Consider the following 13,980-nt stretch of genomic DNA (forward strand, 5'->3'; position numbering starts at 1 on the left):
TAGTGGTATACCCAGAAGAGGATTTGATGCCTTTCTAGTTAGCTGTACGGAGAACTTTCTGCCTATTTCAACGAATCCAGTGGATTTGGCTTGTTATAGATATACCATGACCTGGTTGAATGAGAACCTTCGCATACATACTTCCCATACAATCATTTGTTTGTGGGAGAGACCATATCACTGTATCTGTCAATAAAACAGTTTTTTTATAATGCACTTGATATACTTCCCAAGTTTTGTGCAGTTGAATTCCCTCCCACAACCCTCATCCTCATTAGAAAGGGCAAGCCACATCCACTGTGATGCAACCAGTGGAAGGAGCTTATTTGCATATTCCTGGGAGGTGAATCTTAGGAAAACAATTATAACAATTTCCCAGGATTTCTAGTGGGGTGAAGCTTAAAGAGTCGTCAGACTTGCAGAGATCCCTGTGCTATGGGCACTAAGGCAGCCACCATTCCACATGTACCTGCCCATGTCACTGCAAACTTCAGATTCACTTCTGATTATAGGACAGCTGTGTCTCCAAGCTGATGTATCTCATAGAATAGCAGTCTGCCAGATTGGTCGCTTCTTGGCTTTTTGGCTAAGATTAAAGGTGGCCATACACGGATAGATCCGCTCGTTTGGCGATGTCGCCAAACGAGCGGATCTCCCTCCGATATGCCCACCTTGAGGTGGGCAATATCGGGCTGATCCGATCGTGGGCCCTAGGGCCCAACGATCGGATCCTAGCGTTCGCCAAACGGGCGGTCGGATCGCGGGACCGCATCAACGAACAGATGCGGCCGCGATCCGACGGGATTTTTAACCCCATCCGATCGAGATCTGGCTGACTTTCGGCCAGATCTCGATCGGGGAAGCCCGTCGGGGGCCCCCATACACGGGCCAATAAGCTGCCGACTTGGTCTGTCGGCAGCTTTTATCGGCCCGTGTATGGCCACCTTAAGTGTAGTATGCAAGATGCCCTGCAAAGATAGGAAATATGTTCCTTTGTGGAGTTTCCTCATGTGTTTCTGTGCAACTGCATATGCCATCTATTGACTACAAAAGACAAGGACAACGACTGTCAGATCCGTGTCCTGCTTTTTCCTTTTACTGTTCTGGCACACGTTGGGGTGGGACAGCTCCTACTCTTACAACTGGAACTCCCGTAGGTTTTACCTGGATGTTACAAAGTTTATGAGGGATCAGCAGCTGTACACTGCAACGTCTGTTTTAGGGGAATGTTTCTTCAGACAGACTGACCAACAAGCAAAAGGACATTGCATAGATGGCTATCCAGGGATGACTTCCTCTTAGAACAGCAGTCTCTCTTGAGGTCTCTCATAAAACAGCTCTTTTATCTGAGCTATCTCATAGAATAGCCATCTCTCTTACCTTAGGTCTCTCTTTACCTGAGGTCTCATAGAACATTAGTCTCTCTTACCTAAGGCCTTTCATAGAAAATCAGTCTCTCCTACCTAAGGTTTCTCATAGAACAGCAGTCTCCTCTATCCAAAGTTTCTCATAGAACAGCAGTCTCTCCCACCTGAAGTGTCTCATAGAACAGCAGTCTCTCTTACCTAAGGCCTTTCATAGAACAGCAGTCACTCTTACCTGAGGTCTCTCATTGAACAGCAGTCTCTCCTACCTAAAGATCTCTCACAGGGCAGCAGTCTTTCCTACTTGAGGTTTTTCATAGAACAGGATGTCTTACCTGATGTCTCTTATTCAAAATCAGTCTCTCCTACCCAAGGTTTCTCATAGAACAGCAGTCTCCTCTACCCGAAGTTTCTCAAAGAACAGCAGTCTCTCCTACCTAAAGTCTCTCATAGAACAGTAGTCACTTGTTCCTAAGACCTCTCATAGATCCGCAGTTTCTCCTACCTAAAGATCTCTCACAGGGCAGCAGTCTTTCCTATTTGAGGTCTTTCATAAAATAGCAGTCTCTCCTACCTGAAATATCTCTCCCACAGGGCAGCAGTTTCTGTCAGTATACTGCTGTCACACTAATTACATGGGGCTTTGTGCTCAGATGGATGGAGCAGAAATATGGCTGCCCCCCCATAGATTGTGCTGTGTCACACATTACCAGCCAGCCAGTTGGCTGGTCCTTTTGTCTCAGAGCAAAGGCTGAGTGGATTTTTTGCTGGGGGGAATCTCTGTGCTGCTGAGTGAGGTCTCATTCTTGTGAGTGCCGGGAAGGTTGAATTGGGCGCTGTCCCTTCCTCCGTTTATTTCTCTGTATCTAGAAGAGAAGCCCATGTGCCATAGGGACTGAAACCTTATCACTGCATCACCCCACTGCCCCCCAAATTCCCCACAGGGCCACCACAGCTTAAGTTGGCGTAGCACAGGCAGTATCAATGAAGCTTCCTGTTCCCCCTGCCTCTCCAATTCAGTCTCGCCTTATATTTGGTTGGAGGGGTCAGCACCTCTCCCAATTAGTACAATAAGGATTAGCCAAACACTTAGGCAGGTGTAGCGGGGAAATCCCCTGCAATTTTATCAGTCAAGTGATGTTGACTTGACTTGACTAATAAAATTGCAGGGGATTTCCCCTCTACACCTAAGTGTTTGGCTAATCCTTATAGCTCAGGCAGTGCCAGTCTGTCCTGCGAAGCATACTGGCTTGGGGAGATAGAACAGGCACAGAACACTGACTTTTCATTGGCTTAGGGAAGAGTTGGGACCCATTTCCTACTGGCAACCACAGCTGTTGTGGCAACTGACTAACCCTGCTGTGTAGGGCCCCATAGAGTGTAGGGCCCCAGACTTGTGCAGGGTCAAATACACTACTCACTACACTGGTACTGCCTGCTATTTTATGGTATTGGGTGTCTCCCCCTCCTATCCCTTTATTTTATCACCATATAAATACTAATATTGGCATAAGTGTTTTAGGCCCTGTATGAGGCATTTTTCTGCCGTGTATGGGACAATTCCCTATCCTTTAAGTACATTGAGTTATCCTTAATTGTTGTCTCCAGACAGAATGAGAGCACAGCGCTGGGAGCATTGGTCATGCTGCTGTGTATATAGTGAGAATGATGTGGGATAGTTTGTCAGCATTGTCTCCTGATAAGTGCCATGTGCAGTTATTTTGATAGGGAGAGGGTGGCACAGGATAGAGTCCTGAGCGGGTCCATTTTTTGGAACCCGTACCTGACCCGTACCCACAATCTGCAATCCGCAACCCGGACCCTCAACCCGCATTCTTACCCGCTTGTACCCGCTACCAGACCCGCAAGTACCTTATCCGCAAGCCGGACCGCTGACCATCAAGAATCAGGAAGTGATGTCATTCTAAGCCGAAAGTGACATCATCGGAAGTAGGCGTGATCCCAAAAAAAGGAGTTAAACAAGAAGTGCTGTCATTGTAAACAGGAAGTGACATTATCAGAAGTAGGTGTGCTCAGAATAAAGGAGTAAAAATCGCTATTGAGAAAACCCACAGCCCAACCCGCAGAACCGCGTCTATACAAGCACCCGGAACTTCTACCCATAACACGCAGGTTTTTGCGGGTAACCCGCAGGTACCCGACCCGCTGCAGGACTTTAGAACAGGACACATTATGCCAATATTAGTATGTATAGGAATGCAGTGTGTGTGATAGTGAGTGGGTGGCACAGGACATATTAACAAATGTTAGTACTTATGGGAATGCAGCAGGTGTGATAGGGAGAGGATGGCAAAGGCCACATTATGCCACTGTTAGTGCATATAGAACTTCAGTAGGTGCTAAGTGAGGCAAAAAAAGACAAAGCCTGCACTGTGATAGTATTGGATGTACACGAGGCTGCAGTTTACAGACAGGCATCATCCAGACCTCAATCCTAGATGTACATGGGGGCACTGGAGGTGCCAGGGTCACTGGCTCTTGTATCCCATGTCTATCACCAAGTCACAGCCAGAAATAAGATCAAATGAGGGGCACGAGCCAGTGAGTCCAACACCTGGAATGAATGTGCCCCTCTGCCGTGCACTCCAAGACCCCAATGTTCCACTCATACCCTTCCCTTTTTCCCCAGGCACAATGTGTCTGCCCCAACCCACATCACGTTTCACCTTCCAGGTATAGAGGACCTCAAGCCTCCATGCACAAACTAGTACCCCTAGTACTGCTCTCTCAATTAAAGCCCCCCCCCCATTGCAGCATCAGGACAGACCAGAGCAGTGCAGCTGAGATCTGACCCAAACAGTAGATACGGCACAAGGCTGGGACAGAGCTAAGGATGGCGGGACAGAAGGACATACAGAAGTGGTGAGTAGAGACAGAGGAGCTGAGACACGTAGAGGCTCAAGCAAGAGAGACAGTAGATCGCAGAGAGCATCAGAGATGAGGATGTAGAGACGTCAGGGATGAGGATGAAGACACAGATTAGGATGGAGACAGAAACATCAGGGATGATGAGTATGGAGAGACAGATGAAGAGGATGAGGAGACATCGGGGCTAAGGCAGAGTCTCTCCCACCTCCCAGCAGCCCCACAGCTGCTCCCTCCCCTCCTCCCTCCCCAATCAGACAGCTCTGTGTGGCTCCCACCCTGTGTCTATGACCCCAATGCCCGATGTACACTGACCTTCCTGCCCGGACCAGGGAGAGGGATCAGACAGGCAGAGGGAGCTGCAGTCCGGTCAGAACCACCATGGAAAGTAAGTCTGGGAGTGTGAGACCGGGGTTGAGGGGGTTTTGCCAATGGTCTTTGTCTGGGATCAGTCATCAGGGAGATGTACTATGTGTAATGTATGCACATGAGTGGAGCAGTGAGTACAGTGTGAATGTGGTAGTGAGTATTTGTGTTTGTTAGTGGAACAACAAGTATTAGTGTTTGTGAGTGTAACAAGTATTAGTGTTTGTGAGTGGGGCAGTGAGCATTAGTGTTTGTGAGTGTAACAACAAGTATCAGTGTTTGTGAGTGGGGCGGTGAGTATAAGTGTTTGTGAGTGAAACAGGTATTAGTGTCTGTGAGTGGGGCAGCTAGTATTAGTGTTTGTGAGTGTAACAACAAATATTAATGTTTGTGAGTGGGACAGTGAGTATTAGTGTTTGTGTTAGTATTAGTGTTTGTGAGTGGGGCAGTGAGTATTGGTGTTTGTAAGTGGAGCAGCGAGTATAGTGTGTGAGTGGGACAGGGAGTATTAGTGTTTGTGAGTGTAATAACAAGTAGTATTATTTGTCAGTGGGACAGTGAGTATTAGTGGGGTAATGAGTATAGTAAGTGGGGAAATGAGTATAGTGTGTGAGTGGGGGCAGTGAGTATAGTGGGGCAGTGTTTCAGTGTCAATGTGGCAGTGAGTATTAATTTTTGTGAGTGGAGCAGTGAGTATTAGTGTTTGTGAGTGGAGCAGTGAGTATTAGTGTTTGTGAGTGGAGCAATGAGTATTAGTGTTTGTGAGTGGAGCAGTGAGTATTAGTGTTTGTGAGTGGAGCAGTGAGTATTAGTATTTGTGAGTGGAGCAGTGAGTATTAGTGTTTGTGAGTGGAGCAGTGAGTATTAGTGTTTGTGAGCGGAACAGTGAGTATTAGTGTTTGTGAGTGGGGCAGTGAGTATTAGTGTTTGTGAGCGGAACAGTGAGTATTAGTGTTTGTGAGTGGGGCAGTGAGTATTAGTGTTTGTGAGCGAAACAGTGAGTATTAGTATTTGTGAGTGGGGCAGTGAGTATTAGTGTTTGTGAGTGGGGCAGTGAGTATAGTGTGTGAGTGGGGCAGTAAGTAGAGTATGTGAGTGGGACATTGTTATTGGGGATAGGATAGTATATTTTAGGGGTTTTTTTTATGGGGGCAGTCAGTGCCATATTAAGGGTCACATTAAAACCAATGAGAAAACATTATTTTATGGTTTATCGCATGAAAACTTAAGCTGGCCATAGACGCAAAGATCTGATCGTACGAATCATCGAACGATCGGACTTCCCCATCTCCTGACTTGCCACTAACCATTCCGATCAAATAAAGTACAAAAGAACAGATCAGCCGTTGTTCCTCCCCTGACAGCATAAAGTTACGTCCGACAAAAGCTAGTGTCAGTCTCCCTCTGAAAATCGTACGAGCGGCAATACATGCAGAGAAATTATCGGCAGCCGACAGAAATCTTTTAACCTGTCCGATCGACCAAATGACTGATCTCTGTCGGACGAAAAATGTCGGGACTCTCCACACATGGGCTGAAAATCGTACGAATCCTCAATTCATACGATCAGATCTTTATGGACACGGTTGATTTTAAGGACAGATACCTTTTCTCCTAATTCAGTTCCAGTTTTTCCCACAGACTTCAATAGGGTTTTCATGTGATAAACAGTGAGATAAGTATCTGTAATTAAATTGAATGGAAATGTTTGTAATTGTAACCAACTAAGAGCTTATCTCCATGGGAGATTTAGTTGGATGGTGTTGGATCAACAAAACACATCCTACAAGTCTGATAGTAGTAGTTGCATGGGTCAAAATATAATGGGACTGATACCAAAAGTTGATGTGTAAACTACACAGAAGATTTGCCGTCTGATGCAACATGACTGTCGCATGCGAACGCTGCATGTTGTGTCTCCATCTGATGAGATAAAATCTGATAGTGTCTGATCAACTTTTTTTTTAAGTTGAAATACATTGACTGTAGATGGATGAACAAATTACACCATTGGATTTCTGATTCGACTTTACATTCTAGCTACAGGGGGATCTGATTTTGTAGGATCCTACAAATCTCAAAGCTGTTGTGTGGTGTTGCGTGGCAAGGTCAGATAAAAAGCTGACCCACTGTATTTGTAACACTCTTATTGTAACACTCTAACTGTAACTCTCTAGGTGCAACAGTGTAACACGCTTACTCTAATTGTAAAAAAGATTGATGCTGAGAGTCCCGGAATCTCACACTTCTTGCCTACAACTCCCAGTAACCCTAGCACCACCCTTTGGCTGGTCATTGCATAGTGATTATATATTTACCCACATCTGTGCCATGTGATTCTCTTGCTCTGGCAGCCGCCACCCATTTCCGGTATTGCCAGAACCTTCTGGAACACACAATGTCCACAGAAAACTTGAGCCTACGCTTCCAGAGGGAGATGGGCAGCAGCCTGACCTGGCACGATGGGCGAGGGCAACGCTCAACCACAGGGAGGGCACTCAAGCTCCTCAAACAGCCTGGAACAGAGGTAACACAGGTAGGTGCCGTCAGACTTTGTCTGCCTGTCAGTCAAGCACTTTCATGCCAAGGACTGTTCTTCTGTGCTCGGCCATTTGCCAGTGTGGCACCTCTCAATCATTTCATTCTGAAACAGTGACATGCGGGTATTGCCCCAGCGGCAGAAAAAACATCCCATGAACCTTTGAGCCAGGGCATTTAAATTCAAAAGTAATTCTAAAACTGGTCATATATAGGCCTATAGACATGCCTACTGATATGGTCTTTGCTTGATGGGTCCCCTTAGGCCTGTTATAGAGCCCCTTGCCCAACGATTGCCTCTTCCTTATTTAGCCTCTAACATGGATGACAAATCAGGCAAAAAGCTCAATGGACTTCTCTGGATGACATACTTCGGCTACTACATGTACAATGTAAAACAGGCTTACCTTCTTCCATATGGACCCATTTTATTTTCTATCTCCTGTGTAGGTCCGGCCCAGTGATCAGTATGGGATTTATCACACCAGCCCATCCTTCAGCTGCCTCACCAAACCCGTGGTTCTGTGGAGCCAGCAGGACGTCTGCAAGTGGCTAAAGAAACATTGTCCCCACAACTATCTCACCTACGTGGAGGCCTTTGCCCACCATGCCATCACAGGTACCAACTCCCTTCCTGGCGCACTTCCTCTCCATTCTCCCACCATGCCATCACATGTAACCACCCTGTTTCTCTCCTGGGGCACAGCCAGATCTGAATGTGTGCCCCCCAACACAGTCCCACTCTCATAGTATTCATAGTAAGTTAAGTTGAAAAAAAACACATGTCCATCAAGTTCAACCTTTTGACTCTTTTTTTTTTAATCTGCCTAACTGCCAGTTGATCCAGAGGAAGGCAAAAACCCCATCCGAAGCCTCTCCAATTTGCCCCAGAGGGGGAAAAATTCTTTCCTGACTCCAAAGTGGCAATAGGACCAGTCCCTGGATCAACTTGTACTATGAGTTATCTCCCATAACCCTGTATTCGCTCACTTGCTAAAAAGCCATCCAACCCCTTCTTATAGCTATCTAATGTATCAGCCTGTACCACTGATTCAGGGAGAGAATTCCACATCTTCACAGCTCTCACTGTGAAAAACCCCTTCCGAATATTTAGGCGGAACCTCTTTTCTTCTAATCAGAATGGGTGACCTCGTGTCAGTGGGAAAGACCTACTGGTAAATAAATCATTAGAGAAATTATTATATGATCCCCTTATATATTTATACATAGTTATCATATCCCCCCTTAAGCGCCTCTTCTCCAGTGTGAATGACCCCAACTTGGCCAGTCTTTCCTCATAGCTGAGATTTTCCATAACTTTTACCAGCTTAGTTGCCCTTCTCTGGACCCTCTCTAATACAATAATGTCCTGTTTGAGTGATGGAGACAAAAACTGTATGGCATATTCTAGATGGGGCCTTACCAGAGCTCTATACAGTGGAAGAATGACCCCCCTCATCCCGTGACTCTATGCCCCATTTAATACAGCTCAAGATCTTATTTGCCCTTGATGCTGCTGACTGGCATTGTTTACTACATCCAAGTTTATCATCTACAAGGACTCCAAGGTCCTTTTCCATAATGGATTTGCCTAATGCAGTCCCATTAAGGGTATAAGTGGCTTGGATATTCTTACATCCCAGGTGCATGACTTTACATTTATCAACATTGAATGTCATTTGCCACTTAGCTGCCCAGATTGCCAGTTTGTCAAGATCCTGTTGCAAGGATGCCACATCCTGGATGGAATTAATTGGGCTGGATAGTTTTGTGTCTTCTGCAAACCCACCCACTCTCCCTCTATCCGTAGGAGCTACAGGATACAATAAATAATATACAAAGTGAATGAAGTGGAATGATACAGAGAAAGCAGAACTCGGAGCCTGAGGGAGTGGGGAATGGAGGGGGAGAAAATAAAGAAGAAAGACTTGGATTACAAATTTATTTTGCTGTATGTATGTGTTTGTGTGTGTATTAGGGTTGCCACCTGGCTGGTAAAAATGATGGTTGACCCCAATGTTATTAATAGGGAGAAAAGATTAATATATAGAGAGGCCGGTATTTTTTTCTAGAAAAGGTGGCAACCCTAGTGTGTATGTGTGTGTGTGGTCGCTCTGGGGTTCCAATGTAAGTATCTGGGGCCCTGGTGGGACACATGATGCCATATTCTCTCCTTCCTGCAGGTCGTGCTTTGCTGAGGCTAAATGCAGAAAAGCTGGAGCGCATGGGAATTACCCATGAGTTCCAGCGGCAGGAGGTGCTGCAACAGGTGCTGCAGTTGCAGGTGCGAGAGGAAGTGAGAAATCTGCAACTGCTCAGTAAGGGTAAGGAGGGTAAGGGCTAAGAGGGTATTTGTTTATCCCCCCACTCCCATCTTGCCATCAATGACCCATTTGTTATCTTGCAGCTTCCTATGGAAACTTCTGAGAGTCGAGAGTCTTAGCTACACAATGAAATCACTGTGACGGTCACATCTGGGATCTGGCTGCCTTTCCTCATCCTCCATTCAGCAGCCGGGGACAGGCCAGGGGGCGCGGATCCTGCATGCACATTTCTGGCACCATAATTAGATGATCGTATCTCTTTTTCCTCAAGCAAAGATTCACGTTCCTTCAAGCAAATCATCTTCAAAACAAGAATTCCTTCAGAAGGTTGTGCAGGAACTGACTGCACATAGTCATTGGCCATTGTACAATAGAGGGCAGTGTGTCTGCAACTGGCAACAGACTTTTCTTTTTGTTTAAACAGCTGAAGAAATGCAACAATCTGTAGAGTGTAAAAGCAGTGCCGGAATATGTATAGGGCATAGAAGCAGTGCCGGACTATATGTAGGAAGTAGAAGCAGTGCAGGGCTATGTGTAGGAAGTAAAAGCAGTGCAGGACTATGTGTAGGAAGTAAAAGCAGTGCAGGACTATCTGCAGGAAGTAGAAGCAGTGCAGGACTATGTGTAGAAAGTAGAAGCAGTGCAGGACTATGTGTAGGAAGTAGAAGCAGTACAGGACTATGTGTAGGAAGTATAAGTAGTGCAGGACTATGTGTAGGAAGTAGAAGTAGTGCAGGACTATGTGTAGGAAGTAGAAGTAGTGCAGGACTATGTGTAGGAAGTAGAAGTAGTGCAGGACTATGTTTAGGAAGTAGAAGCAGTGCAGGACTATGTTTAGGAAATAGAAGCAGTGCAGGACTATGTGTAGGAAGTAGAAGTAGTGCAGGACTATGTGTAGGAAGTAGAAGTAGTGCAGGACTATGTGTAGGAAGTAGAAGTAGTGCAGGACTATGTGTAGGAAGTAGAAGCAGTACAGGACTATGTGTAGAAAGTAGAAGTACTTCAGGACTAGGTCTAAAAATTTAGAAGCAGTGCAGGACTATGTGTACAAAGTAGATGCAGTGCAGGACTATGTGTAGGCGGTAGAAGCAGAGCAGGACTATGTGTAAAAAGTAGAAGCAGAGCAGGACTATATGTAGGAAGTAGAAGCAGTGCAGGACTATGTGTAAAAAGTAGAAGCCGTGCAGGACTATGTGTAGGAAGTAGAATCAGTGCAGGATTTGGCGTATTGTTCATCCTGGCTATTAAAAACGATTCTTGATGACATTTATCAATAAGGAAAAAAGATAAAAACATAGGAAGGCTGTTTTTTTTTTTCAGAAAGGTCCTAATGAGGACCGAAACATTGGACTCCGATATGATGTACTAAAAAAAAAAAAGAGGTTTAGATTTTACATGGGAGTGCCGGTTTTGAAATTAGTGGATATATACAAATTATAACTGTGCACCCTGGTAACACACAAAAGAAAATTTTGCCTTAGAGTGCGGATACTCAACAGACAGATTTAAACTTCTATGAAGGAGGATACGGCAGAAGCCATTCTGTTTTTCTAAGGACAACACTTTCATTTATTTTGGATTATATTTAACAGCAATTCTACAGCTATATGCCACGTTCAATTAATATACGGTATATATATATATATATAATATATATATATATATATATATATATATATATATATATATATATATATATATATAAGTTGTTTTAGGTTTCCAATTGTTTTTGTTTTATGTATTTTAACTTTGATTTTGGTTTAGAATTACCAAAGGATGTGTTTTATCGTTTTGAGCTTTGGCAGTGATAAAATGCCTTGTAGGTTGTGTAATTCTTCTATCAACATGGAAATTATGATGGTGTATTAAAGGAACAGTAACACAAAAAAATTAAAGCGTTTTAAAGTAATTAACAAGTAATATACTGTTAGCATGCACTGGTAAAAACTGTGTGTTTGCACAGGTTACATAACAAATAACACCATTGTATTGGACAGAGCTAATCTGTTATGTGCTAGAAACATAACCTGTGTCTTTCCTCCTTTTTTCCAGTTTGAATGGCTGCCCCCATGGCTACACAGTTCTAGTAGCACTAGATTAATAGGTTATTGTGCTGCACAACAGGATAACACAATTTAGTTTTATTTATAATACCAAAACCAAATAAAAGCAGTGTACACTACAGCCCTATCAAACATTGAAAAAGGATTGGAGCCCAGAACATCACTTGCATTTTAAATAAAATAACTATTTTCTATTTACATTTATTGGGTTGGGATCAACAAAGATGACGCTAAAAGGAAGTTTTGCTTGAGAATAGATAGGTTTACCTTCCTTGGAGGTTTCTTTTTTAAAGGGGGTCGGTTCACCTTTAAATTAACTTTTAATTTTATAGAATGGCTAATTTTAAGCAAATTCTCCATTGGTCCATTTTTTTTCTTTATAGTTTTATTATTTGCCGCCTTCTCCAGCTTTCAAATGCAGGTCACTGACGCCATCTAAAAATAAATGCTCTGTATTGTTATCGCTATATTTTATTACACATCTTTCTATTTAGGCCTCTTCTATTCATATTCATATATTACTCTCTCTTATTCAAATCAGTGCATGGTTGCAAGGTCATTTGGACCTTAGCAACCAGATTGCTGAAATTGCTAACTGGAGAGCAACTGAATAAAATGCTAAATAATTTAAAAACCACAAATATTCAAAAAAAATCAAAACCAATTGCAGGATATCTCTCCACATCATACTAGATCAATCTATGTCATACTAAAAGTTAACTTAAAGGTGAACAACCCCTTTAAACACTGATCCATTAGCTCTAGGTTTAGGATTTTCTTTTCCCTTAAGTATCAATCACTTTTCACCAAAAGGTCTGTTTCTGTTTTTTTTTTTATCCCAAAGCATGAGAATGGTGAAGAATGTGTGTGTGTTTCAGCAAACAATATCACATTTACAAGTCTTAGCAACTGTGTTTTTATTGAAAGGCAATGTTTCAGTCACATAAAGTGACCTTCCTCGGGGACAAGAGGAGGGAAGGTCCTTGAGGAAGGTCACTTTATGTGAATGGAACATAGACTTTTTAATAAAAACACTTTTGCATTGATGCTAAGACCTGTGTGTGTGGTACACTGTACTTTCATTTGTTCACAATATGTATTTATACATCTGTGTGTATTTGTCTAAACTAGGGATGCACCGAATCCACTATTTGGGATTTGCTGAATTCCGAACCAAATCCGAATCTAAATTTGCATACGCAAATTAGGGGCAGGAAAGGAAAAAATGGAAACAATTCTTTCCTTTTCTTTTCTGATGAAGAGTCACGTGATTTCCCTACCCACCCCTAATTTACATATTCAAATTAAGATTCAGTTCGGCCAGGCACAAAGATTTGGCCAAATCCGAATCCTGGCGGAATACCGAACTGAATCCTGGATTCAGTGCATCCCTAGTCTAAACACTACAGGTACCAGCCCAGCAGGGATACTCACAAGTGTATTTATTTTATTCTGAATTTGTATCCAAAGTGTACAGCAATTAGATCAACTTAGATAATAAAATTAAATTTCTATACTGCGACACGGTTTCAATGAAAAAACATATGTATTGCATATTGTAGACTCATTGAGTTTTCCTGACAGATTCTAATGTGAAAGCCCATTGACTAGGCCCCCATGGTTGGAGTAAGAACATCACTTATTTATTTACTTTAAACTGTATGCTGCACTAAAGTGCTTTATATACCTTATTGCCCCTGCAGAGGTCCTCTTCCAAGCTGCCCCATTACAACTCCTAATATGGCCCTGCTCTCCTGTACCTAGTCATAAAAGGCAGAGTAACAGCTGGTTTGGCAACTGCCGTTTCTCCATGTTCTTGGCTTTTTGCAGCCCTTGCCAGCCAGAAGCATGCATGGTTAAAGCTGATCTGCTCCTTACTCCAAGGGCCCATGATCCTGGTTGGTGGTCATCACAAGGGACAAAATCAAACCATACTTGGCAGCTGCCAACCCAGCTGTGTTACTTTGCCGTTTATGATCTTATTTGTTACAGATGATCAGATCAGGACCATATTTTAGAGCAGTGCTGTCCAACTTCTGTGGTACAGAGGGCAACATTTTTACTGGCCTATGTGGTGGAGGGACGATAATAGAAGTCAGTGTTGGCCACTCCCCCTTTTAAACCACACCCACGGTAAACCACAAGAACTTTTAAGATCGTATCCACATTAACGGTGGTAGCACACCAAAAAACCAAATGGTTGGTGCTCACTGCAGGAAATCCCTCATCACTCATGTGTGAAAAATTGAAGTCATGTTAAAGCATACCCTTAAATCCATATGCCTCATCCACCCCTGTGGATAATACAACAACCCCCCCAGTTTTTGCCTGCTATCTAGAATTCTGAGTACATTTTGGAATATTCTGCAATTGTATTATTGAACCCTGGTGCAGTCCGATGTACAGAGATCTGCTATATTCTGCTGGTTCCTCCAATCT

The 13,980-nt window shown here is 43.6% G+C and overlaps 2 protein-coding genes across 3 annotated transcripts in view; one reads left to right on the plus strand and one right to left on the minus strand.

The window, feature by feature from the left end:
* The window catches only part of LOC108701997 (traf2 and NCK-interacting protein kinase), a 1,005,599-nt gene that overhangs the window by 114,562 nt on the left and 877,057 nt on the right, over positions 1 to 13,980 (minus strand). The gene's annotated exons all lie outside the window — the stretch shown is intronic.
* LOC108702050 (sterile alpha motif domain-containing protein 10) lies at positions 3,500 to 11,104 on the plus strand. 2 transcript variants are annotated; one of them, XM_018237056.2, is made up of 5 exons: positions 3,512 to 4,638; positions 6,971 to 7,152; positions 7,605 to 7,773; positions 9,338 to 9,478; positions 9,562 to 11,104. In XM_018237056.2, exons 1-5 carry the CDS (start codon positions 4,554 to 4,556, stop codon positions 9,579 to 9,581), a joined length of 597 nt encoding a protein of 198 aa, XP_018092545.1. In that variant the 5' UTR covers positions 3,512 to 4,553; the 3' UTR covers positions 9,582 to 11,104. The 2 variants fall into 2 exon arrangements, with proteins under 2 accessions (XP_041433402.1, XP_018092545.1); XM_041577468.1 differs by lacking the exon at positions 9,562 to 11,104 and having other exon boundaries at positions 3,500 to 4,638; positions 9,338 to 9,498.

This window comes from Xenopus laevis, chromosome 9_10L (genome assembly GCF_017654675.1).
Source record: "Xenopus laevis strain J_2021 chromosome 9_10L, Xenopus_laevis_v10.1, whole genome shotgun sequence".
NCBI classification, from domain to species: Eukaryota; Metazoa; Chordata; class Amphibia; order Anura; family Pipidae; genus Xenopus; species Xenopus laevis.